Source organism: Vulpes lagopus, chromosome 8 (assembly GCF_018345385.1).
Source record: "Vulpes lagopus strain Blue_001 chromosome 8, ASM1834538v1, whole genome shotgun sequence".
NCBI lineage: Eukaryota > Metazoa > Chordata > Mammalia > Carnivora > Canidae > Vulpes > Vulpes lagopus.
In genome coordinates, this window is record NC_054831.1 from 579,475 (window position 1) to 605,069 (window position 25,595).

At 57.1% G+C, this 25,595-nt stretch overlaps 2 protein-coding genes across 12 annotated transcripts in view; one reads left to right on the forward strand and one right to left on the reverse strand.

Moving 5' to 3' along the window:
* Positions 1 to 13,881, forward strand: part of MTERF4 (mitochondrial transcription termination factor 4) — a 79,663-nt gene extending 65,782 nt beyond the window's left edge. The window contains exon 5 of the mRNA XM_041765511.1: positions 13,481 to 13,881. Within this exon, the coding sequence (XP_041621445.1) occupies positions 13,481 to 13,587 (107 nt within the window). The 3' untranslated portion in view covers positions 13,588 to 13,881. The remainder of the gene's footprint in view (positions 1 to 13,480) is intronic.
* SNED1 (sushi, nidogen and EGF like domains 1) overlaps positions 1 to 22,568 on the reverse strand; it is an 80,578-nt gene extending 58,010 nt beyond the window's left edge. For all 11 annotated transcript variants that reach the window (XM_041765503.1, XM_041765497.1, XM_041765495.1 and 8 more), the window contains exon 1: positions 22,327 to 22,568. In XM_041765503.1, coding sequence (XP_041621437.1) covers positions 22,327 to 22,539 — 213 coding nt within the window. In that variant the 5' untranslated portion in view covers positions 22,540 to 22,568. The remainder of the gene's footprint in view (positions 1 to 22,326) is intronic.
* Between the last annotated feature and the right edge of the window lie 3,027 nt (positions 22,569 to 25,595).

The window sequence follows — 25,595 nt, forward strand, 5'->3', positions numbered from 1 at the left end:
GAACAAGTGTAGGCAAGGATATGGAAAAACTGGAACCCTCGTGCACTGCTGATAGAAATGCAGAATGGCACAGTCATTGAGAACAGTTGGCAGTTTCTCAAAAAAATTGCAAAGAGAATTACCATATGATCCAGAAATTCTACTTCTGGGTATATGTCTGTATTCATCTGCTAGGACTGCCATAACAAAATATCAGACTGAGTGGCTTAAACAACGAATTTGTGTTCTTGTAGTTCTAGAGCTAGACATCCAAGATGAAGGGGCCATCAGAGTTGGTTTCTAGTGAGGCCTCTCTTGGCTTGTAGATGGCTTCCTCCTTGCTGTGTCTCCACGTGGCCTTTCCTCTGTGTGCACATGAAGAGGGAGAGAGCTCCCTGGTGTTTCTGTCTCTTATTATCAGATTAAGGCCCCACCACTATAACCTCATATAATTTAATTACCTCCATAAAGGTTCTATCTCCAAATACAATCACAGTGTGTGTGTGAAGGGAGGGGTAGGAATTCAAAAGATGAATTTTGGGTGGCAACACAATTCATCCACAGCTATATCCAAAAGTAACTGAAGGCAGGGTCTTCAACAGATATTTGCACACCCATATTCATAGCAGCATTATGCATGATAGCCCAAAGGTAGAAGCAACCCAAGTTCCACTAGTATATGAATAAGTAAGCAAATGTGGTCTCTCTACAATGGAGTATGATTCAGCCTTAAAAAAATAAATTCTCGGGATCCCTGGGTGGCGCAGGGTTTGGCGCCTGTCTTTGGCCCAGGGCGCGATCCTGGAGACCCGGGATCGAATCCCACATCGGGCTCCCGGTGCATGGAGCCTGCTTCTCCCTCTGCCTGTGTCTCTGCCTCTCTCTCTCTCTCTCTCTCTCTCTCTCTCTCTGTGACTATCATAAATAAAAAAAAAAAAAAAGAAAAAGAAAAAAGAAAAAAAATAAATTCTGACATGTGCTACAACATGGATGAACCTTGAGAACATTATGCTCAGTGAAGAGACTAATGCTGTCATTTCACTTATATGAGGGACCTAGAGTAGTCATATTTACAGAGAGTAGAATGGGAGTGGCCAGAGGCTGGGGGTAGAGAAGTGGGGGCATCTGATGGGGATAGAATTTCAGTTTTACCAGATAAAAGGAGTCTGGAGGTGGACGATGGTGATGACTGCACAACATGAATGTCCTTAATACCACTGAACTGTACATTTAAAAATGGTTAAGGAGGTAATTTTTATATTATGTGTATTGTTCATTTAAAAAATGATTTAAAAAAGGGCTGGGGGCTTCTGCCTGGCTGGCTCAGTTAGTAGAGCATGCAACTCTTGATCTCGGGGTCATGAGTTCGAGCCCCATGTTGGGTGTGGAGGTTACTTTAAATAAGTATTTTTTAGAAAAGGGCTGGGATAAAAAAATCATCAGGGATGGAAATTATCTTGTAAAAAAACATTTTAAAGAACTAGATAGAAATTCTAGCACTTAAACTAACAGCAAATTAAGAACTAAATAGGGATCCCCAAGTGGCTCAGTGGTTTAGCACTGCTTTTGGCCCAGGGCATGATCCTGGAGTCTCGGGATCATGTCCCACGTCGAGCTCCCTGCATGGAGCCTGCTTCTCCCTCTGCCTGTGTCTCTGCCTCTCTCTCTCTGTGTCTCTCATGAATAAATAAATAAATAAATAAATAAATAAATAAATAAATCTTTAGAAAAAAAAGAACTAAGTAGATTTAAGAGCAGATTTGAAGCAACTGAAGAAAGAATTAGTGAACTGGAAGAGAGGTCAGAAGAAACTGTCTGGAATTTAGAGCAGAGGCAGAAAGATGGAGAGTAGAGAAGAAAAAATAAGACTTACGTGAAGCAGTAGGATGGTCAAATAAATGTATGGTTTGGCTTACCAGAGGGTAAGGAGCTACAGAGGCAATGACTGAGAATTTCTAGAACTGATGAAAGACACTAGGCTACATGTTCAACAGTCCCAGTGATTCCCTAGCTGGAAAAATAAAACAACAAATGACTGTTGGAAATAAAAACAAGAACAAAACAACAACAACAACAAAAAGAACAATGACAAGGAGACAATTGTAAAAGGAGAAAACATATAAATTACCATCAGGGGCCTTACAAGTGAAGTGACAGTGGATTTCTCACGAGCAGTGATGGGAACTAGAAAACAGTGAGGTCATCTCTTTAATATGCTGATCTTAAGAAAATAACTGCTAACACAACCTTATACCGAGATGAAGTATCTTTTATTACTGGAGGCAAAATAAAGATAATTCAGATAAATAATAAGTAAATAGTAACTAAATAGCAGACACATATGAAAGAAATTCAAGTCAAAGGGAAACTTAAAGTCAGAGATGCAAGAAGGAAAACGGGGCAAAGAAGGTCCTATTGACTCAATGTCTGTGTCTCCCCAATTCTCCCCTGTGTCTCCCAAATTCTTATGTTGAAATCTGACCTCCACTGTGATGTCATTAGGAAGTGGGACCTGTGGGAGGAGATTAGGTCATGAGGGTGGAGCCCCCATGGAGGAGATTACAAAAGAGAGCCCAGAGAGCTCTCTCTGTCCTTCTGATGTGTGAGGACACAGCATAGAGATGGCTATTAACCAGGAAGTGGTTCTTCACCAGACACTAAATCTGCCAGCAACTTGATCTTGGATTTCCCAGCCTTCAGAACTGTGAGAAATAAATGTTTGTTGTTTAAACCACCCAGTCGATGGCAGATTAAAACAGAAGTTATGAGAATAAATCTAAATGAACATTGACTCTATAAGGGAATAATATAAATAAAACTTTGTGTAATTGTATAAAAAATCTTTGGAATTAAAATTCCTGATAATAGCCTATAAATTGGGAGAGTATTAAAGTGTTTCAAACTCATTGTAGTTTCCAGGAAAAGGATGAAGGCATTAGTTAACTTATTAGTGAATATTGTACTACCTAGGATAGTCACCAAAAGAATAGAAACAGTGTATATAGTTCTAACTGATAGAGAGGATGTGAGTGGATGAATAGAATACTTGACATATAAGATGTCAAAAAAAGGGAAGAGAAGGAAATATAAAGCACGTGGAACAAAGAGAGAAGGTGGTAGATTGAAACAAACTCCATCAATAATGGATTAACTGAAAATGAATTAGATGTTCCAGTTGAAATATATACTATCCAAATGCCAACCAAAGGAAGCCTATAGCTTATAGTTGTATTATTATCAAGCAAAATAGATCATAAGCCAAAAAGTATAGCTAGAGACAAAGAGGACCACTTCATAACTGTTTAATAATAAATAATAAACAATTTTGCATTTTATATATCTATTAAGGTTTCAACATATATAAGTGAAACACTGACAAAAGGAAATAGGTCAATTCATAATCATAATGGAACATTTTAACATACCTTTTCTAGTAAAATAGATTAGGCAGACAAAATAATCTGTCAGAATACAGAAAAGTTGAGCAATGCAAATAATGAGTGACCTAATAGATAACACAAATAGAATATTATTTTAAAAATTTACCATATGCTGACCACTTAGCAAGTGTCAACAAATGTCAAATGATTGCAAAAAATATAGAGTTTGTTCTCTGGCCACAGTGCAATTATACTAAACATGTTCACCCTCAAAAGGTAGGAGATTTCTATGTTTATAGAAATTAAGAAATATAAGTAACTTTGGACCGAAAGACAAGTGCTATTTAGCAAAAACTTGTGAGGGTATGGTACAAGCAGAACTTAAATGGGAATTTGTAAACCCTGTGTGATTGTCTTAGGATGTATACTTAGTGAATAAACCAAAAATTAGTAAACAATCCACATACAGTAAATAAACTGAAAAGGAAAAAAAAAAAAAAAGAACAGGGGAAGAAAAAAATAAAAAATTAAGAGCACAAGTTAATGAACTAGAAAACAAACACTGAAAAAGACAAACTAAACCCAAAACTTGACTTGTTTAACCTGCTAGTAAAATAGATAAACTTCTGGTGGAATTGGTTAAGTTAGTAAGAGAAGGTATCAGTTGCCAATATCAGGACTGAGAAAGAAAATATAACTTCATACTCTGACACTGTCAAAAAAGATAAGAGGATATTATAAGTGCCTTTATAATAACCGTAAATTCAAAATTTTATTTTATTTTTTTTAAAAAATTTTTATTTATTTATTCATAGAGACAGAGAGAGAGGCAGAGACACAGGCAGAGGGAGAAGCAGGCATCATACAGAGAGCCCGACACGGGACCCGATCCAGGGTCTCCAGGATCACGCTCTGGGCTGCAGGCGGTGCTAAACCGCTGCGCCACCGGGGCTGCCCCATAAATTCAAAATTTTAGACGAAATGGAAAAATTTATAGAAAAACGCAGCTTACCAAAAATAAAGGAGAAAGGGATATTAGCATAGCAGAGTAATGATGTTCTGGAAGAGGAAGGACAAGGGTTTCCATGGACTGGGTCGGAGGAAACTGAGAAGACTCCCCAGGATCCTGGCAGATGATGTCCTCCACAAGTGGGGTGTTGGGTGAGTAGGGGGTGGGAAGTGAAGGTGCCCACTGTTTTACTATTAATAGAAGATGAACAGTGAGACGTAGGCTTGAAACAAACCATCTGATCATAGCTGTGGTTGTTGTTAGCATGACTATGGGCAGCAGCTCTCTAGGGCCCCGGTGAAAAAGCAGAAGGGCCCTGATGCCTGGGTCAAAAGATTCCCAAAGCTGAAATAAATCAATGATTCCAGCAATGAAAATTCAGAGTTTTTTTTGGGGGGGGGGTTTGTTTTGTCTTGTTTTTTTTTTTTTTTTTTGAGGATTTAGTTTTGAGGGGACCAGAAACACTGAAAGTCCATTTGGTTGAGCTGGGTGAGTGGCAAAAGCAAAGCCTTGCTTATTGGTGCAGTCACTTCTGCTGTGTCCTTGTATCCTTGCTTCCTCTTCCATCCCGACTTCAGCTGCTTTAAGAAAAAAGCCAAGTGTGGCAGGGAACTTGAGAGAGGGGAAGGACTCAAACTTTTACAGCCCTGTTGGTTACAGGTCCCCGGTTCTTTAGGGGAAGGTGGTGCCAGGTGCAGAGGTGGCTGAAGGCTCAGAGGGCCGTGGGGCGAAACCTTGGTGACGTTTACGCAACAGAAAGAAAGGGGTCCCAGGAAAATTAAATGACATCCATTGTGGAAAGGAAGCGAAGCTGCCTCTGTTTCAGATGATATGACCTATTAAATAGAAAATACCAAGGAATCCACCAAAAGAACTATTTGAAGCGATCAGTGATTTCAGCAGGTTACAGAACACAAGATAAATATAGAAGTATTAATCGTATTTCTATACGGTACCATGATTGACCCAAAATGAAATTGAGGAAACAATTCCATTTGTAGTGGCATCCGAAGTGAATAAAATACTTATGCATGAATTTAACCAAGGAGGCACAAGACTTGTACACTAAAAACTACAAAATAAGGGTGTTGGGGTGGCTCAGCCAGTTACGTGTCTGCCTTCAGGTCAGGTCATGATGATGAAGCGCTGCATTAGGTTCAGCTCAGCCGGGAGCCTGCTTCTCCCTCTTCCCTATGCTTGTGCTCTCTCTCTTTCAAGTAAGTAAATAAATAAAATCTTAAAAAACAACAACAACAAAAAAAACTACAAAATATCGTTGAAAGAAATTAAGACCTAAATAAATGGAAAAATAGCTCATACTCACGAACCAGATACCATAACACTGGTAATGTTATTAAGGTGACGTTATTCTCAACTGACTCATAAAAATCAATTTCTTACATAGGAGCAGCAAACAAGGGGCATTTGAAATAAAAAACAAATCTGTTGATGGTAGTACTCCCCAAAATGAAATACTTAGCTATATACTTAATGGAATATGTACAAAAATCTATACAAAACTCCGATGAAAAAGATCTGAGAAAGACTAAATAAATGGAGAGCTATTTCATGGCTGTGGATAAGAAGACTCGATGTGTCCAAATGTCAGTTCTACTTGGTCTATTTATTCAGCGCAATCTCAATCAAAATACCCGCAAAGGTCTTGTGGAAATCAACCAAATGATTCTGAAGTTTACCTGGAGAGGCAAAAGGCCCAGAAGAGCCAACACGATATCGAAGGAGAACAACATTAGAGGACTTCTACTACCTGACTTCAGGACTCAGTATAAAGCTACAGTAATCAAGACAGTGTGGCACTGGTGATCGAAGAGACGAATAGGCCAATGGAAGGGAACAGGGAGCCCAGGAGTGGACCCCCATCAATATAGTCAACCGGGGACACCTGGGGGCTCACCGGTTGAGCGTGTGCCTTTTGCTCAGGTCGTGACCCAGGGATCCTGGGATCGAGTCCCGCATCGGGCTCCCTGCATGGAGCCTGCTTCTCCCTCTGCCTGTGTCTCTGCCTCTCTCTGAGTCTCTCATGGATAAATAAAATCTTAAAAAAAAATACAGTCAACTGGTCTTTGACAAAGGAACAAAGGCCGTACAATGGAGCAAAGCAAATCTTCTCAACAAATGATACTGCCACAACTGGGCATCTACACACACACACACACACACACACACACACACACAGTGGATCACAGACCTTACTCTCCTCACAAAATTTAACTCAAAATAGATCATAGGCCTAAATTCAAAGCACAAAGCCTTAAAACTCTCACAAGTTTACATAAGAGAAATCTAAATGACCTTGAGTTTGGTGAAGACTTTTTATTTTTTTAAAGATTTTATTCATTTATTCATGATAGACATAGAGAGAGAGAGAGAGAGAGAGACAGGCAGAGGCACAGGCAGAGGGAGAAGCAGGCTCCATGCCGGGGAGGCTGACGCGGGACTCGATCCCCAGACTCCAGGATTGCGCCCTGGGCCAAAGGCAGGCGCCAAACCGCTGAGCCACCCAGGGATCCCCCGGTGAAGACTTTTCGATATAACACCACAGGCATGATCCATGAAAGAAATAACTGATTAACTGGGCTTCGCCGAAATTAAAAGCTTCTGCTCTGTGAAAGATAGTATCTAAGAGATTGAGAAGACAAGGGATCCCTGGGTGGCGCAGCGGTTTAGCGCCTGCCTTTGGCCCAGGGCGTGATCCTGGAGACCCGGGATCGAGTCCCACGTCGGGCTCCCTGCATGGAGCCTGCTTCTCCCTCTGCCTGTGTATCTGCCTCTCTCTCTCTCTCTCTCTGTGACTATCATGAATAAATAAACAAAATCTTAAAAAAAAAGAGAGAAGACAAGTCACAAAATGGACTTATGGGGTGAGAAAATATCTGCAAAGGGCATATCTGATAAAGATTATTGTCCCAAAATATGCAAAGAACTCTTAAAACTCAATGATAACAACAAAACAACCTGATCAAAATATGGGCCAAAGACCTTAGCAGACACCTCATATATACAGATGTCAAATAAGCACATGAAGAGATGCTCCACATCATAGGTTACCAGGGAAATTCAAATTTATTTTATATATATATTTTAAATATTTTATTTACTTACTCATGAGAGACACACAGAGGGAGGCAGAGACACAGGCAGAAGGAGAAGCAGCTCCCTGCGGGGAGCCCGATGTGGGACTTGATCCCAGGACCCTGGGATCATGACCTGAGCCAAAGGCAGACACTCAACCAGTGAGCCATCCAACTGCCCCGGGAAATTCAAATTTTAAAAATGAGATACCACTATACATCTATTAGAATGGCCAAAATCCAGAACACTGACACTATCAAATGTGGCTGAGATGTGGAACAACAGGAACTGTCATTCACGGCTGGTGAGAATGCAAAATGGCACAGCCACCTTGGAAGACAGTTTGACAGTTTCTCACAAAATAAAACATACTCTTCTAGGATCCAGCAATTGCACTTCTTGGTATTTAACTAAAGGAGTTGAAAACACATGTCCATAGAGAAGCGTGCCACACTGATGCTTATAGCAACGTCATTCACGATTGCCCAAACTTGGAGATAAGCAAGGTGTCCTTCAGTGGGTGAATGGGTAAACTGTGGTCCTTCCAGACGATGGAATATTAGTCAGTGTTAAAATGAAATGAGCTTTCAAGTCGTGAAAAGAAATGGAAAAACTGGAAGCCAATCTGAAAGGTCTATACATTGTGTGATGCCAACTCTATGATGTTCTGGAAAAGGCAACACTATGGAGACAGTGCAAAGATCAGTGGTTGCCAGGAGTGAGGCGGGAGTGGGGGTGGGAGGGATGAACGGGTGAAGCATGGAGGATGTTTAGGGCAGTGAAAATCTCCGTATGATACCATATGGACGGGTCCAAGTCATTGCACACCTGTCCAGACCCAGAGAGGGCACACCACTGAGAGTGAGCCATAATGTGAACCATGGGTTTTGGGCGATGATGATATGTTAATATAAACTCGTTGATTGTGACAAAGGTACCACTGTGGTGGGGAAGGTTGATAATGGGGAGGCTGTGCATGTGGTGGCACAGAAGATATATGGGGAATCTCTGTATTTTCCTATCGATTTTGCTGTGAACTTAAAAACTCTTCTGGAAAAAAAAAATGAAGTCTAAAAAAAAAAGACAACCCAATAGGAAATGGGCAAAGGCCCTGAATAGTGAATAGGCTTTTCTTCAAAGAAGATATACAAATGACATGCAAAGATGCTCAGCCTCATTAACCATCAGGGCAATGCAGATCAAAGCCGCAGCCAGACGCCGTGTCACACCCACTAGGATGGCTGGCGTGAAAACAGGTAGCCAGTCACAGGTGTTGGAGAGGGTGTAAAGAAACCAGAGCCCTCGGAGACTGTTGGTGGGATGCAACATAGTGCAGCCACTTTGGAAAAGTCTGGCAGTTCCTCAGATGGTTAAACATAGCATAACTCTGTGCATCAGCCATTCCGTGCCAGGGGTATACCCAAGTCTACCCAAGAGAACTGAAAACACGTCTGTGCAGAAACGTGCACAGCGTTACAGTAGCCCAAGAGTGGAGCCAACCCGTGTGTCTACCTACCAATGCGCGGATAAACGGAATATTGTTCTGCCATAAAAAGGAACGGAGGGACGCCTGGGTGGCTCCACGGATGCACTTCTCCCTTCAGCTCAGGGCGTGACCCCGGGTCCCGGGATCGAGTCCCCCATCAGGCTCCCCGCAGGGAGCCTGCTTCTCCCTCTGCCTGTGTCTCTGCCTCTCTCTGTGTCTCTCATGAATAAGTGAATCTATTTATAAAACCAAAAAGGAATGGAATTCGGATCCGGGCCACAATGTGAATGAGCTTTGAAAACATTTCCTCAGGCCAAAGCAGCCCGACCCGCCGAGCGGCTGCGCTTGTGGGCTACGATCGTCGCAGGGAGTCCCAGAAAGCAGCGGGCCGGTGGCCGCCTAGGTCAGGCCAGGGCCAGGGTGGACGGTGACCCCGGGCAGGAGACGGGCCGAGTGCACGACGCCGAGGGTGTGAGAAGCCTTCGGGTCGTAAGAGCGAAGCGTGAGCTGCGAGCGACGGCCGCAGAGCGCGGGGAGGCAGGCCCCGGACCTCGGGGCTGCGCGGGGGGCTACCACGGGCCGCCGGGGGTCGGGGGCTGCAGGGACCCAGCATGGGGGGGTCCGCGTCCTTTCAGGGCCCCGCGACCCCGCCCCCGCTCTCGTGGGGACCGCCGGAGGCCCGGAGCCGCCGCCCAGCGAGTCCAGGGGGCCCGGAGCCGGCAGGGGCGGGTGGGACTCCGGCCCACGGCGCACATTTGGGGTGGTGGGGGGCACAGACGCTAGGGCGTCGGGGGAAGGGCGGTCAGGCCTGGGGACGTGCTGCAGAGGGGCCGGGGGACCACCCGCCGTCTCGGTCACGCACTCTGCTCCTTTGCTTTCGTTTCCACCGCCCTTTAAACATCCAAGCCACATGCCAAGCTCGCAGCCCGGCCGCAGACCCTGGGCCGGGGTCCCGTGCCCGCTGCGGCCCAGCCGGGTTGGAGCCGGGCCTGGGGGAGCAGGGGAGCTGGGCGCCCCAGGGACCCCCGCCTACTGCCGCCCACACTTGGGGCTGGCCAGCGTGGACACACACCGCCGGGGTACAGTCTGGGTCACTCGGGGGCCACAGGGGCGGGCCTTCCTGATGGGACGCACGGGGACAGGCCACCGCCAGGACCCGGCGAAAGGACAAGCCTCGCTGTGGCGGCGCTGGAAGCCCCAGGCCGCGCGGCTGGTCTCCCATGGAAGCCGCCCGCTCTCCGCCTTGCTGGGAAGGACCGCTGACCCCTCCCCGGCCCCGCGGGGGGTCTCACCCTTCCAGGTGATGACGCCGCCTTGACCGCCTGCTCGGGCCCTAGCGCTACAGGGACTTCCCTGACAGGGACACACCCTCTGTGTCGCAGGCCACTGCACAGCACGAGTGCCCAGCGGCCGTCCCACGCTCCCTGCCACCCAGGGGCAGCTGGCATCACCTTGGGGCAGCCTCCCCAGACTCCACCCCAGAGACCGCGGCCTCTGCCGCCCGGTGGCCCTGGCCTGCGCACCCCTGCACACCTGGGCCAGGCCGTGTGCTCACTGAATCCCCGGCCGGGCCCCGCCTCCCCTCGGCTGCCCTGGGGGATGGCCAGGACGGAAGGAGGGGACTGAGAAGGGCTCGTGTAGGCCTGTTTCGCCACTCGTGGGCACGCTGGTGCGCCTCCGTCTCCCCTGATCCCCCACAGGCCAGCCCCGGTGGGTGCGTCTAGCAGGTGCAGCCCGACCAAAGGGGCCTCAGGGCTCGAGCTATACTCCGGCTCAGCCACCTGGACTTTCTTGTTGGACCAACATGCTCCTAAGTCATGGGGACACAGGTCGGTTGGTTGAGGGTGCTGCTCACCGTCCTCTCCGGTGGTGCACGGGGCCCCGGGGGGGGCGTAATGGGTGCGTATAATTTTACTCGAGTGTCTCTGCCGCTTTTGCTCCTGAACCCTGCCAGTGGAAGGTCTGTGTGTGGGCAGGGCAAGGGGGTGAGCGGTAGGGATGGGCACACCGTGGAGGGGGACACTCCCTGGTGCCGGGCAGGGACCACCTGGGGGTCTGGGCATCGGGAAGCGTGATGGTGCTTCACCCCCAGATCAGCACCTGGCAAGGCCCCCGTGGGCTCCCTGCGTCAGGCAGCACCTGTGCCTGCCAACCCGCCCTGCGCTGGGCTTGCGTCCCTGTCGGGCACTAGAAAATGAAAAAGCTCCTGGGACGCGGCCTGTCACGAGCGACTCTACTGTGCCTGACACAAAACGTGGACCCCTGCCCGTCACGTGTAAACACACGGATGGCACAGCCTCGTTTCAGATGCAGGTTCACGCTTGGCCCTGGGGTACGTTCTCTGGGGGGCACGCGGCTGCAGATGCTCCGGGGCTCGGCCCACAGACCTCAACCAGACCCATGCGGCAGAGATCCAAGTCCAGTTAGCGCCAGATCTCAAGTGGCCTGTGCCCCTTGGGTCGTATGTCTGCACGGAGGTGGGGGCTGAGCCTCGACTGTCCACGGGGGTGAGGGCGGGGGGGTCTATCAGAGGGCGAGGCGGCTGAGACCCGGAAGCTTCCTGGTGAAACCCTAATGGGAGTCACCCGTTTGGCCCATTTGCTGTCTCTGTAACTGTCCGTGGTGGCGTCAGGGATTAGCAGGGCAGTCTGGCCGCCTCGTGTGGGTCACGATGGACAATAGCCTGGCCTTCGGCGGCGTCCTGCTGAAGTGAGTCCCCCTGGCCTCCCTGGAACCAGTGCACAGCGGGCTGCGCCTGCAGCTTGGGGGCAAGGCCGAGGTCTACACCGCAGGACCTCACATTGCTGCTGGGAGTCTTAGGTGCGCCGGGAGGCGAATGGCACGGATGGTCCTGGCCTCCGTGGTCCCACTAGTCGGAGTGATCTGCCTCGGGTCCTGAGGGCCCTGTGTGTTTTTGCGGGCCGTGCCAAGAAGGCGGGCCTCTGTCTGCTTTCCTGGGCCGCATCTTGGGGCGGTGTTTGCAGAGATCAGCCTTGGGAGATGCAGTGCTGTGTCCCTGCGGACAGAGGGCAGGCTTCCCCACGCTCCGTGTTTCTTGGCCATGACACAAGCCCACGCGGGGGGTGGGTGCCCTCTGCAGCCCCGGGGGACGTGGGGAGCGAGGGGCACCCGTGCAGATGGCTGGGGTCTCCGGCCAGCACCCCCAAATCCGTAACAGGCTAACATGAGTCAGTGACGAGGGTACAGCCAATCCCCGACTTCCACAGTTTCATGGTAACAACCTTGAAATTGTACATAAAATGGAAATTTTCCTAGAAAAACACAATTTGCCAAACGTGAGGAGAGTTAGAGAATCTATTTTTTACATAATTATCAAGGACACTGAACCGGCACCAACTCCCCCAGGGACACTCTAGCTCCAGATGGCACTTCCAGTGAGTTCCAGCAAACATGCGAGGAACAACTCCAGAAATACTTCAGCCCTTCTGGCTGCAAGAGTCCATTTCATGAGACTGGCACCACCGCGGTTCCCAAGTCAACAAGGCCTGTACGTGCACCAACAGCAGGCCAGTCTCACTGACGCAGCAAGTTGCCAAAATCTTCAATAAATTGGCAAACTGAACCCAGCAATACATAAATAGGCTAAACAGTTCATCACTACCAAGCTGCATTTTTTTGAAGATTTATTTACTTATTTTAGAGACAGAATGAGAGAGAGAGAGAGAGAGAGCGCGAGCACGAATGGGGGGGAGGGGCAGAGCGCCACGCTGAGGGTGGACCCCACCGTGGGACTCAATCTCCTGACCCTGAGACCAAGACCTGCTGAAACGAAGAGTTGGGTGCTTAACCGACTGAGCCACCCAAGCACCCCCACGTTGCATTTTTGTTAGGCATACCAGCTAGGCTTTACATTAGAAAACCAGGTAATGTAATTAATTTAAACAATCAATTTAACAGATTAAGGGAGAAAGATCACACGGTCATCTTCCTAGGTGTAGACACGGCATTTAATACAAGTCAGCATCCACTTGTGATAAAGACTCTCAGGATGCTGGGAATCTAACGGAACACCCTGGATCTGATAAAGGGTGTCCTCAACAGAAACGAGAACAAACACTGTGTTTGATGGTGAAATAGGGAAATTTCTTTTTGAGACTGGGAATAGGATAAGGATCCTGCCAACACCATTTCCACTGGACAATGCAGCAGAGACCTGAGCCAACACAGCAAGGCAAAGAAAAAAAAAATGAATCAAGAAGTAAAAAGATTAGGGAGGGAGGAAGAGGAACACAGCTGCTGTGAGCTGTGTACAATATGAACGTGGATGTAGAAAATCGGAAAGAATCCCCAGATAATTTAGTAAAACTAATAAGAGGCTCTGTTCGGTTGTTACATATAAAATCAGAAACTGTAAAAAATCAACCGTGATTCTGCATGCCAGCAATAAGCAGAAATAAAGACACCATTTACAACAGTATAAAAACACCAAGTCCTTAAGAACAAATTTAACAAAAGATGCACAAGTCTTCTCTGTAACCAATTCTAAAGATTTAATTTTTTTTTTAATTTCAGAGAGAGAAGAGCTAGAGAGAGAGGGAGCACAAGAGGGGGGAGCAGCAGAGGCAGAGGGAGAAGCAGGCTCCCCGCTGGGCCGGGAGCCCAGGTCCCCGGGATCATGACTGGAGCCGAAGGCAGACGCTCAGCCCCCGAGCCGCCCGGGCGCCCTCTAATCAATTCTAAACCTTGACTGAAAACACTGAAGACATAAAAAAAAAAAATGCAAGAAAGAAAGAAAACACCAAGGACAACCTGAACAAATACAGAAGCACATGTTCCTGGATTGCAGGACTCAGTGTTGCAAAGATGCCCGCTCCCCCCTTGCATCCGTATACTCAACGCAGCCTCAAAAAAAAAAAAAAAATCCCAACCGGTAAGTGAGTGTCTGCAACTCAATAAACCGATTCCAAATCTTACACGAAAATGCAACGCCAAGAATGTCGGAGACCCTCTCGAAGAGCAAGACAGATGGAAGTGCTGTGACAAACACAGGGAGCTCCCAGGGCACCGAGGTCACAGAGGTCACAGAGGTCACAGAGCCGGCAGCCCCCGTCCCCCCCCCCCCCCCCCCCCCCCCCCCGCCACGCAAGACACTCGTTAGGCGGCAGGGGCGCTGTGGAGCCGCGCTCTTGCTTCCTAGGACAGGTCCTGTGCCTTCCACCTGCGCCCCACGCAGGGCCCAGCTCCAGGCGTGTTCCACGCTCGTGAGTGACGAAAGTACTCAGCAGTAACAATGTTGGAGGAAATAGTCCTGACTTTCAGGAAGTGACTTTTTTTTTAAAGATTTTATTTATTTATTCATGGGAGCCATAGAGAGCAAGGCAGAGACGCAGGCAGAGGGAGAAGCCGCTCCCTGCAGGGAGCCCGATGCAGGATTTGATCCCAGGACCCTGGGGTCACGGCCTGAGCGGAAGGTAGACGCTCAACCGCTGAGCCATCCGGGAGTCCCTTGGGGGGTGGTTTTTAAAAATAAGTCTAGCCAGGGGCAGCCCCCGTGGCGCAGCGGTTTAGCACCGCCTGCAGCCTGGGGTGTGATCCTGGAGACCCGGGATCGAATCCCACGTCGGGCTCCCTGCATGGAGCCTGCTTCTCCCTCTGCCTGTGTCTCTGCCTCTCTCTCTCTCTCTGCCTCTAGGAATAAATAAATAAATAAATAAATCTTTAAAAAAAATAAATAAGTCTAACCATAAAAAACAGAGACCGCACACACACCCTGTTACACTGAAATCGGGAATGTGTGTTGGCCCAAAGGTGCCGGTCAGGAGGGTGCAGGAAGGCACAGAACGGGGACGGAAATTTACAGGGCTTGTGACCTGGGTGTGCCACACGCTCCCACAGACCCCCAGGAAGAGGGTCAGTGTAGACAAGAGGGGAATCCAGTGCAGGGCCAACGCGAGCTGTGTTCGGCCTCGTCGATAAAGGAGGAGGTTAGAACCACGGTAGCACGCCCGGAGGCCGCCACCAGGACGGGTGCAGCCCACGGCCAACGGTCTCGCTCCGTACGAACGTGCACTCGCGCGTGCCCAGGTCCACGTTCCAGAATTTTCATAAGCAGCATCATTAAGATCAGCCTTAAGCTAGGAACTCCAGATGCCCGCCACAGCCAAGCGGATGCACGACTGTGGCCTCCTCACATAGTCACACAGCGAGGACGAACCGAGGCGCTGCGGCAGACGCGGGTGGGCGGCCCCGAGCACGGTTTGGAGCCGGGAGGCAGGTGCCAGGGGACGGACCCCGTGTGCTGCCATCCGACGGAGTTTGCAAACGACCCTCCTCGGGGTGCATGCTGAGGGGCAGTGCAGGCGGCCGAGGGTGTCAGCACGAGGGCCTCGGGGGCACCGAGACTGGTGTAACCCGGGGGGCCACCGAGGCTTGCACCGCATTTGTCCCTTTGCCTTGGGTGGGCTGGGCCGAGGCGCGGGGGGGGCACCTGCGGTGGGAGCGGCCTGCCCTGCCCTCCCTGCACCCCCGAGCTGCCCCCACTGCGCTCCTGCACACAGACCACTGAGTCCGCCTCCTGCTTTGAAGTCCGGCCCAGGTGGGCGGCGTGTGCAGAGGCCTCCGGCCTGCCCCGCCGGCTCTGCTGCCCTGCCCGGCCCGGGCCGCGGGCCTGGAGCCCAGGGGTGCAGGAAGGAGGCAGAACAAGCCGGCCTTGTTTCGCTGCCAGGGCGGGGCAGGCCCGGAGCACGGCGAGGAGGCGGCGGCCCGGGCGGAGCAGGCGGGCTGGCAGGCGCTCTCACCTGGCCGGCCGCTGGGCTTCCTTCAGCCGGATGCGAGCATCTGCACGTCCCGTGGGGCTCGGGGGAGCGGCAGGCTGGCCCGAGGGTTGGGCGCCCGGACCCAGAGCGGGGAGCTGGGGCGCGGGATCGTCGGGGCGGCCCTGTGCTCCCCGCACCAGGATCCCTCTCCTCCTTCGGGCCGGGACAGCCGCCACTTCCTGCGAGATACCTCTGTCACTGTTCATTTTCCTACGTGCGGCAAGTAGCACTTTATGAAACATGCGACGCGGACGTGGGAATGAGGAGGAAGGATGAGACCCGGAGTCCCCGTCAGAGGCCCCCCATGACCGGAACGTCCTAGCTGAGCGACGGAGGTTTAATCCCCAACTGGGACTAACACAAGGGGGGCCCCACCTGCGTGCTGTTGGCCCCGACCTCCCTGCCCGTGGCCTGGGTGTTTGCTGGGCCCGGAGCAGCCCCCTGTGCCCACCGGCTGGCCCTGGGGACCTGAGGCCAGCGTGGGGGACCCGCCAGGGAGAGCCCAGCGCAGGGAGGAAGGAGGGGCAGCTTGTGCCGATTCGCAGGCCTGTGGCCGGGCCCCTCCCCGCGGGCTCCCCAGCCGGGCCTGGGGGTCCATCAGCCTCTCCCACGCAGGTGCTGCCTCTCCGTGTCCAGGCACCTGCCGGACAAGGCTGCCCCCGGTGTCCCCGCCCCGGGTGGGACTGGCTCACAGGCCGCCTCGTGAGGCCCGGGTGCTGGACGGAACCGGCTGCAGGGGTGGGTGGCCGGCAGCTGCGGCCTCCACGCCCTGCCTGCACCCCGCTCCCGGTGGGCGCCGGAGGCCTGCGGTCAGTCGGCGGAGGGCGTGCTCAGTGCTGAGCGGGCTGGTGGGCCTCGGGGAGGCCCCGAAGCCACACGCAGCAGGAGCTGCGGTGACCCTGGGAACTGCGGGGGGGCCCTGGGGTGCAGGGGGAGGGGCACAGGCCCGTGTGCGTGTGTGCTCGTGTGGGAGTGTATGTGTGTGAGGGTGCGCGTGTATGATTGTCCATGTATGTGTGTACCAGTGTGTGCGCACGAGTGTATGCAGGCAGGGGTGCGCGAGCGTGCGTGTGTGATGAGTGTGTGTGTGTGTGCACGGGTATGAGGGTGTGGAGGTGATGAGGGTGCGCATGACGGTGCCTGTATGTATGTGTGTGAGCGTGTGCGAGTGTGTGTACGTGTATGAGCGTGTGAGAGTGTGTGACGCTGTCTGAGGCCCTGGGGTACGGACGCGCTGTGCGGGCGGTGTGCGGGCTGGCCAGAGGGCGCCCCGTTTTCCTGCGCGGCCAGGCGGCCCCCACGGGCCAGGAGCAGTGCGGAGGGACGGCGGAGGGACGGCGCTGGTGGCATTTCCGACTTGGAGAAAACCGGGAAAGAGCGGAAATGTCCCGGAGGGTCTGTCAGGGGCAGTGTCCGGCGGCAGCGCGTGACGTGTGTCTGCGGGTCCCCGAGCCGGGCGCCCGAGGGCGCGCCCTGCCACCCTGGCCGGTGGAGGTGGGGGGGGCGGGCCTGGGGGGACCCCACGGCCACGGGCACCCCAGCTCTGCAAACAGCACATCCGAGCGGGCGGGGCCTCGGTTCCTGCTTTGACTCCTCTGCCAAGAATAAAACAATAAAGCCCCTGAGGCCTTTTATAAGCTTGTTTTGAAAAATGTAGGCATGTTTTTTATTTCCTGGCAGCTTTCTGGGTAATTAGGATTCCTCCCACGGCCCGGTGGGGGGCTGGAGTGGGCGGCAGGGCTCCCGGGCCAGGTCGGCTGGGCCCTGGGGAGCCAGGAAGGGGGGAGGCTGGCCCTGGGCTGAGAGCGGGGAGGGAGCCGGTGGGGCAGGCCTCAGGAAGCGGCCTGGGGTGGGAGGACGGGAGGGAGGACGGAGGACAGCAGATGGGGGCAGGGAGCCGCCGCAGGGCCATCCTGGGGGCACAGAGGGGGCTTAGCCCCCTGGGCTGCGGGCGGAAGGCGGGCTAGTGCTGGCCGAGCCCCCAGGCCCTCTGGGCCACAAGCCCCAGGCTGGCCGCCCCCGTGCCCCCTCAGCCCTGCTCCCCGCGGCCACCCCTGGGCTCCCGCTCCACCCCCCGACTGCTGCCTCCGGGTCTGGCACCTGTGCCTATGCGCCCTGTCCCTCCTGCTGTCCCCTCTGCCCTCCCCGTGTGCACGGTGGCCCCTGCCTCCCCTCCCCGGCTCCCCGCAGGCCCCGGCCCTGCCTCCCTATGGGACATAGCCCCCCACCCCAGCCCAGCCCCCCGCCCCTCAGACAGAGGCGCCTCTCAGCCTCGCTGCATCCCTGCAGCCACGGTGGGGTCCGCTGCCACCCACAGCGGGAGAGGCCCCCGATGCGAGCCCGCCCACCACGACGCCCAGACCCTCCCTTCCGGGGGCCGCAGTGGCCCCTCTGGGACCCCAGCCCCTACCCCAGGGTCCGTCCCCAGCACGCCTGCCCGCTGCCTGTGCCCAGGCCTCCAAGGCCCTGAGGACGCCCCCGGCTCCCGCGTAGCCCCCACCCGCTCACTGCCCCTCGGCGCAGAGGGCCTGGGCTCAGGGGCCCAAGGGGGGCCAGTGCCGCTCTCGCTCCTCCCGCCTGCACCGCCTGCACCGACTCTGGGACCTGCTGACCCCGGGGCTGGGGACCCCCGACCGCACTCCCAGCTCCGCGGCCTCCTGTCCAGCCCCCGCCTCACCCCCATCAGCCCTCGGACCACAGGGATGCCTCATGTGGCCCGGAAGCCAGGAGCACCTGTGTCTGGGGCCCCACTGGGGTGGCTGGTCCCAGCCAGCCCAGTACCCGTAAATGGGGGGCAGGGTCAGGAAGGGCTGGGCCACCCATGGGTGGGAGGGCAGGTCAGTGGGTGCCCCCAGGAAGGGCAGCACTGCCCAGGTGGAGCCCTGGACGGGTACCAGCGTCACCTGGTGAAAATGCTGATTCCGGGGCCTGTGCAGGCCTTTGGCCTCAGATCCCCTGGGAGGGCCCAAGGGTCTACATCTCTCCCATGCCCCCAGGGGACCCGGCAGCAGCTCTGGGGGCCCCCCGGTTCTGGACGGCTGCTGGGGGATCTTCACCCAGGTGCCAGTGATGATGCCCTTTGGGGTGGCAGGGGGCAGTGGGGGGCGTGGGGGACAGCAGGGGGTAGTAGGGGGCAGTGGGGGGCAGTGAGGGGCAACAAGGGGCAGTGAGGTGCAGCAGGGGTCAGCGAGGGGCAGCAGGGGGCGAGGAGCAGGGGGCAGCGGGGGGCAGCGAGGGGCAGCAGGGAGCAATGACGAGCAGCGGAGGGCAGAGGGGGCAGTGAGGGGCAGCAGGAGGCGATGGGCAGCAGGGGTCAGCAAGGGGCAGTGGGGGGCAGAGGGGGCAGCAAGGGGCAGCACAGGTCAGCGAGGGGCAGCAGGGGTCAGCGAGGGGCAGCGGGGGGCAGCGGGGTGCAGCAGGGGGCAGTGATGGGCAGTGGGGGGCACGTCCCTTCAGAACGAGTCAGGCCACCTGGAGGAATGTATCGTGGGGAAGGGACAGGACGGGAGACCGTGTGGAGGCGCGGCTGGGGCGCCCCTGTGCCAGAGCCCCAGTGATTCATGGGAGACGCTGAAGCCACCCGCTCCGTGGACATCGACGGAGTGACCGCTCTGAATGATGACGCGGCCGCGGGACGGGATCCTGTCCCTCAGGGCAGTGACCTCGGACGGGAATCGGGCCTTGCTTGGTGGCAGCCCCAGGTGGTGGCAGGAGCCTGCCGGGCCTGCGCGACACGAGTGTCAGGAGGGGCTGGAGGCGCCTGTGTCCTGCGGTGGGGTCGGGGACGCGTCACCGCAGTGAGCGGGACGGGACGAGGCCGCAGCGCCCGGGAGCGGAGGCCCCCTGGAGGCTGGGGGCCCGGGGACAAAACAGCCATGATTCATGTTGGGAGGCGGGGATCTCACGTAGCGTCTGCACCGGGCGGGGGAAGCCGGCGGGGCGGTGCCCCCTGCGACCTGGGCCCACACCAGGGGTCGGCGCCCCCCCCCCAGTGATTCACCGGCCGCAGTCCACACACGGCTGCCTGGGCTGGGGGCGCCGCTCACCGCCGCCCCGACCTGCTACGGAGGGCCTGGGGAGGTCCCAGGTGGCCTCCGGGGGGCCAGGTGCCATCCCACCAGGAAGACGTTCGGGCAGTGTCTCTGCTGCGACGCCGCCGCCTGGGCGGCTGGAGGGCCAGAGCGCAGCCGGCCGCGTCCTCCTGCCCCAGCCTGTCGCACCCCTGCGCGGATCTGCCCGGGGCGCGCCCTCCCCTCTGGCGGACTGGCGGCCTCCGCAGTGTCTCCTGAGCCGGCGGACGGCGAGGGGCAGACTGGACCCCCCCACCGGCAAGGACACGCTGTTGGAGGCGCACAGGGCCCAGGTGATGGCACGAGGCTGGCGTGGTGCTCGCCGCTCCCCGCACCCCTCGGTAGCACGGGCTCGCTGCCGACTTCCCCAGGGCCCCCCCGTCCCCCCTTTATCTGATGGAGTAAAACCTATTACTAGTAACCATTCTTCTAACGCTGGGATTGTCCCACTGTGGCCAGAGGGCCCCGCTGGTGGCCTCGGCGGCCTCCGGGCACGTCTGACTCTGGCATGTGGTTGATGTCCGGGTTCCGTGTGCACTTTTCCCACCAGGGTTCATGTCATCCCGAAGAGCCCTCGTCCCTTCCAGGGAGACTTTTGGCAACCAGGTCTGAGCACTCGGGGTGCCTGTTGCCACGGGGCCTCCCAGCCAGGAAGCACGTACGCTGTGCACGCACACACGCACAGGTGCCACGTCACAAGACACAGATGCCTACACACGCACCGTGAGTTCATACTGACGCGTCCACAGGCGGGAGGCGGACACCGAACAAGGAAACAACCAGGTGGGGTCGGGGGCTGCCCAGGAGACCTGCATGTGTGGGGAAGACCCCTGGGAGCAGGAACAGCAAGTGCTACCACCGAGCGTGGCCCGTGTGCGTGGCGGGGGCCGAGCCACCCACCTCAGGGCCGGGGGCCCGCAGGGGCTGAGGGAGACGGGAGTCTCCTTCACGCTTGGCAGGGCTCCGTCCGCCGCCCTACGGACAGGCTCGAGGGGACGAAGGCCAGAGGGGGGGCACCCGCAGGCATCCAGATGCGCGGGGACAGTGGCCGCGCCCGGGACTGTGGCCGTGCCAGGCTGGGAAGTGGGAGGTGTTGCCCAGGCCCCGACAATGAGGGGACGAGGGAAAGGAGGGGGCATCAGAGGGGGACGGTGGGTCCAGGGAGGCAGCAGGCCTTGGGTTTGAGATGCGACGGTAAGGAGGCAGCTGCACACGGTGACCCAAAGGCCCTGAATCTGCATTCCGAGCCTCAGTTTCCCCATCGGCCCTCTGGTGGTCCAGGCGCAGGCCCCGGGTGGGCACGGGAGGCCCTGGCCAGGCCACGCGCTTTGGGACAAACACCGTCCTTCTGTGCCCGGCTGTAATCATCTCCCGGCCCCTCCGAGGTGTCCGGCCCTGCCCCCGGAGCCCCACTGTCTCGCCCTCAGGGAGAAGGCGCAGCGCGCCCGCCGTGTCCCCATGGCAAGTGTTTTTCCAACGTTCTCTTTGTTTCAGGAAAAAGCTCTTAGGGAGATATATGTTGTGTTAGCGGCCGTCGTGTTCGTCTCCGATGACACTATCTGTTTTCCTAGCAGACCTTTCCACGTGAGAGCCGTTTCTCCCGGTGGTTTGGCAACAGTACACGTTTGCGGTCAGCCCATTAAAGAGGGTCAAGCGTCTTAACAATGTTTTCACCTGTGACTTTGATGGGAAGGCTGGGCCTGGCCCAGATGCGTACGGAACGCTGTGGCGGCGGCGGTCCCTTACGACGGTGCCAACCGGGCTGTGCCATTTCTAGGACACGTGGGCCTGCTGTGGCCTCCGCGGACCCCGCGCGCAGCTCTGGGCTGTCCCCCACGTGCTGCGGGAAGCCGGTCCCACCCGGCCCAGGGGCCCTTCAGCAGGGCACTGGCGTCCGCCCAGCACAGCCGGACCCAATGCTGCTGCCAAGGTGCGGGAGCCGCTCCGCACAGGCGTGGGGACAGTAGCTACTGGGCTGTGCAGCGGCCCTGGTGGAGGGAGCACACGGTGTCGGCGGAGGCCACTCGGTGCTGAGGGAGGGCGTCCGGCGCCCGCAGTGGTGCCGGTGGCCTGGGAGGTGGGGGGACACACTGGTGGTGGCAGGAGGGAGCTGAGGGAGCAGGTGGCAGCGTGGGGGGGCAGGGGCACATGGAGGAGTGGCCGGGAGGTGCTGGGGGCGGCAGAGGTCGGTTGGGGCCATGGTGCTGCGGGAACTGGAGGCGCCATGGGGCCGGCCCACCCCGGCTCCGGCCTGCGCGCGGGGACATGGGTGCCCGTGCCCAGGCCCTCCCCCGCTAGGTGCAGGGCACTGAGGGCACCTTCCCACCCGCTCCTCCGCCTGTGGCCCGGGTCGCAGGTGGTGGCCGCACACAGACCGCCCGGCGGCTGCGTCCCGAGGCCCAGGCTCCCGGCCCGGGGAAGGGGGAAGGGGCCGGGGAGAGGCGAGGGCCGCCGCCAGCTGCCCCACCCCAGGGCCGCCCCGGGAAACGGTGTCCTCAGCCCACCCGGCCCGGCCCGGCCCGCGGCTACTCACGTAGAGGCCCGAGTGCTCGGCGCCGAAGAAGGGGAAGGGCAGCGAGAGCGGCCGCAGCCCCGAGCCGCCGTCGTCCTGCTTCGGGGTCACCGCGTCGCCGCGCCCCGCGCCGAAGGCGTAGAAGTCGCCCAGGGCCACCGCGCCCCGCGCCCCGCGCGCCCCGAGCCCCAGGGCCGCGGCCAGGAGCAGCGTCCAGGCGGCGCCGCGCAGCATCGCGGGGAGGGCGGCCCGGGCGGGGCCGAGCGGGGCCGAGCGGGCCGGGAGCGCGGCGGGCGCGGGCGGGCGCGGGGCTGGGCGCGGGCGGGCGCGGGCGGGCGCGGGCGGGCGCGGGGCTGGGCGCGGGGCTGGGCGCGGGGCTGGGCGCGCTGGGGCCGCCGCTCGGCCGAGGAAGGCGCCGGGCGGGACCGCGCTCAGGCCAGCCCCGCCCCGGGCCCGCGGCTTAAGTAGGCGGCCGGGGCGGGGCGGGGCCGGGCGGGGCGGGGCCATGCAAATGAGCCGCCCTTAAAGCGCCAGGCCCCGCGGGAGGGGCCCCGGCGAGGCGAGCGCAGCGCGCGGGCGTCCTCCGGGGGACCGTCCCCCTCCCCGGGTCCCCGGCCGACCTCGCCCGGCGGCCGCACAGGGGGCGACCTGCTCCCGCCGCGGCGCCGAGACCGACCCGAGGAAGCCTGACACGTGGGCCTGGGCCGCCGGGAGCGGGGGCGGGCGCTCAGCAGCTCCGCAGGCGCCCAGGGCCACCCCGCCCCGAGCCCCGAGCCTCTGCACACTTGCCCGGGCCCCGGGTGAGGCTCCCATCGCTGTGAGGAGCCCCGCCGGGGGAGGGCTCAGGACACCACGCAGGGGGAGCCCCTGGGGACCTTTCCGGGTGGGTTCCGGGCCCCAGGGGAACCTCATGGCCAGGGAATGTCCCGCGGACTCCGGGGAACACCGGTCCACGGGGGCCTGCGCTAGCCGATGGGCGCCCCAGATGCCGAGTCCCCAGCTTGGGCCCATCCAGCTCTTCCCCTGCCTCTGGGCCCCGGGACCGCACACCCTGTTCTGAGTGTCGCCCCTCGGGCTCAGGGCAGGGCCCTCAGCCAACCTCCCCACGCTCCACTCTCCGGCCCGAGCTGCTGTCGGGGGAGCATGACCACAGGCCAAGCCTGGAGCCCCCGAGGACGGTGCCAGCGCTACCACCGGGGCTCTGGGTGTGGCTGCCTCTGTGTGTCCTACGACGTCCTCGGTGAGCCGTTAGCCCGGAGCATTAAGTGTGTTTTTGAAGAAATGATGGAAAGGCCGTTTGACTTTGTGTGTTACACGTTTGCACAGATTCCTCCAGGCTAGTGCCAGGGCAGAGCCAGAGCTTAAGGAGGCAGCCGCTGTTGGGGCCGATCTCACGCTCCACCACCCCCAGAGCAAGCCCCCCTGAACTCTCCGGATCCACCGTGCTCGGCTGCAACAGGGCCAGCCCGGGGCCAGGTTTCTGCCTCGGGGACCCCCCAGGACAGCAGGACAACCGCACCGCAGTTCCACTGAAGGACAAGAAAGGTCAAAGCCTCCCACCTGTGGAGGAAAGAAGTCAGAGAGGACATCTAATTGCCAAGGTCGTGCTGGGAGCAGAATCCCAGCCTGACGGGGCTCCCGGGGCTCTCGGCAGGAAGCTGGGAGGAAGGGCACGTTCCCACTTGCTCACATTCACACATGCATGCACACTCTCACATTTCCACATGCATATTACACGTGGACACAGCACGTGCTCACTCACGTGTGCAGCTCACACACACATGCTCCCAGACACAACACAGGCAGACATTGCCACATGCGCCTCTTCGGCTCCTTCTCCTGAGCACGTGCATCAGGGGATCCTAGTAAAGGTCCGGGTCTGGGCTGGGCTTTGGGTCCACCTGGGGGCTCATCGGGAGCAGGGCTGCCCCAGAGCCCAGCATGCTCGTGGGCACACAGTGGTGCCCAGTACGTGCACCCACGGAGGGCCTGCTTCTCCAGACATGCTGGGACTGGTTGGCCTACACGGCAGGACCCAACCAGGCCACCCAAGGGAATCCCCTGGGCGGCTTTGTGACAGGCTCAGGCCCGGGTCTGGCCCAGAGAGCAGGTGCTCATGGGGTTAGGCTGGAGCCAGCCGCGGGCAGATGCTTGGGTCTCGGCCCCCAGCGGGGCCGAGCTTACCTGGGGCCGCGCCTGGCTGCCTGCTTGCAGCCTCCACCCCGGGCCGGTTAGGACCTGGTCTGGGAGATGGGGGGTTAACGTGAGGCCCCACCACTGTGGGCATTACATTTCAAAAAAAAAAACCCCAAAACAAAACAACCCCCGCCCCTCCAACTCCACAGGCAAAAAAGAGGCAGAAAAAAAAATATTTTTTTTTCAGGTGCTAAAAATATTATCAGGAAATACTTTTCAGCAATGTGCCGTTTTAGGTTCCCCTCTGGACTCAAGGGCGCCTTTGTCTCTGCCACAGAAAGTCCACATTTATCAAAACCAAAATCGTTTTATCAAGCAGGCTCATGTTCTGCGGCCGGGAAATCTGAGCCTCCCCAACAGGCCTGTGACATTTTAGTTTAGGGCCTGAGTACGTGTGCAGTTTAGGTGGGGGAGCCCCGGGGCCGACCCCAGGATACCCCGGGACGTGGGGCTCCATTCAGGGCAAGGGGGGAGTGCTGTCCCCCCACAACACACCTGGCCTGGCGGGCTTGTCCCTGCAGGGCTGGGGCAGGGCGGCCTGAGGGCTCCGAGTGGGGCTGCTCGCGGCCGGCCGGCCCTCCGCAACCTTCTCCAGAGGCAGCTGGATGAGCATAGCCCCCCCCCCCCCCCCCCCGCCAGCAGCTGGTTCTTCCACGGATGTGAACCCGGAAGCCCCTGCCCCAGGTAACCCGCCCCCCACCGCTGCGGGTGAGGTAGGAGGTTATGGGGCCCGGAGGGGCAGGGTGGGTGCAGCTCTTGCGGAAGCCCACCCTGCCTGGTTATTACCAGGTGGGGCTGCGTGGGGTCCTGGCACAGCTGGTCCCCTGGGCAGGGACGGGAACCCCCAGCTCAGGGCACACTCCTAGGGAATGGACAGTCCATGGGTGCTGGGCCCCGTCGGCCTCTCCCCGTGCCTGCGGCCCCCGCGGCCCCCGGACCCCGGAACCCCATGAGGGCACCTCTCTTGGTCTTAGGGAGACGGTGGGATTGGGGCTCAACGTTTGCTCCCTGGGATGTTCGCTGCTGCTTTAGTTCTTAAAAAACAGGAATTAGAGAAACACTTTGAGCTGGGGAATTGGCCGGGAGAGGCCAAA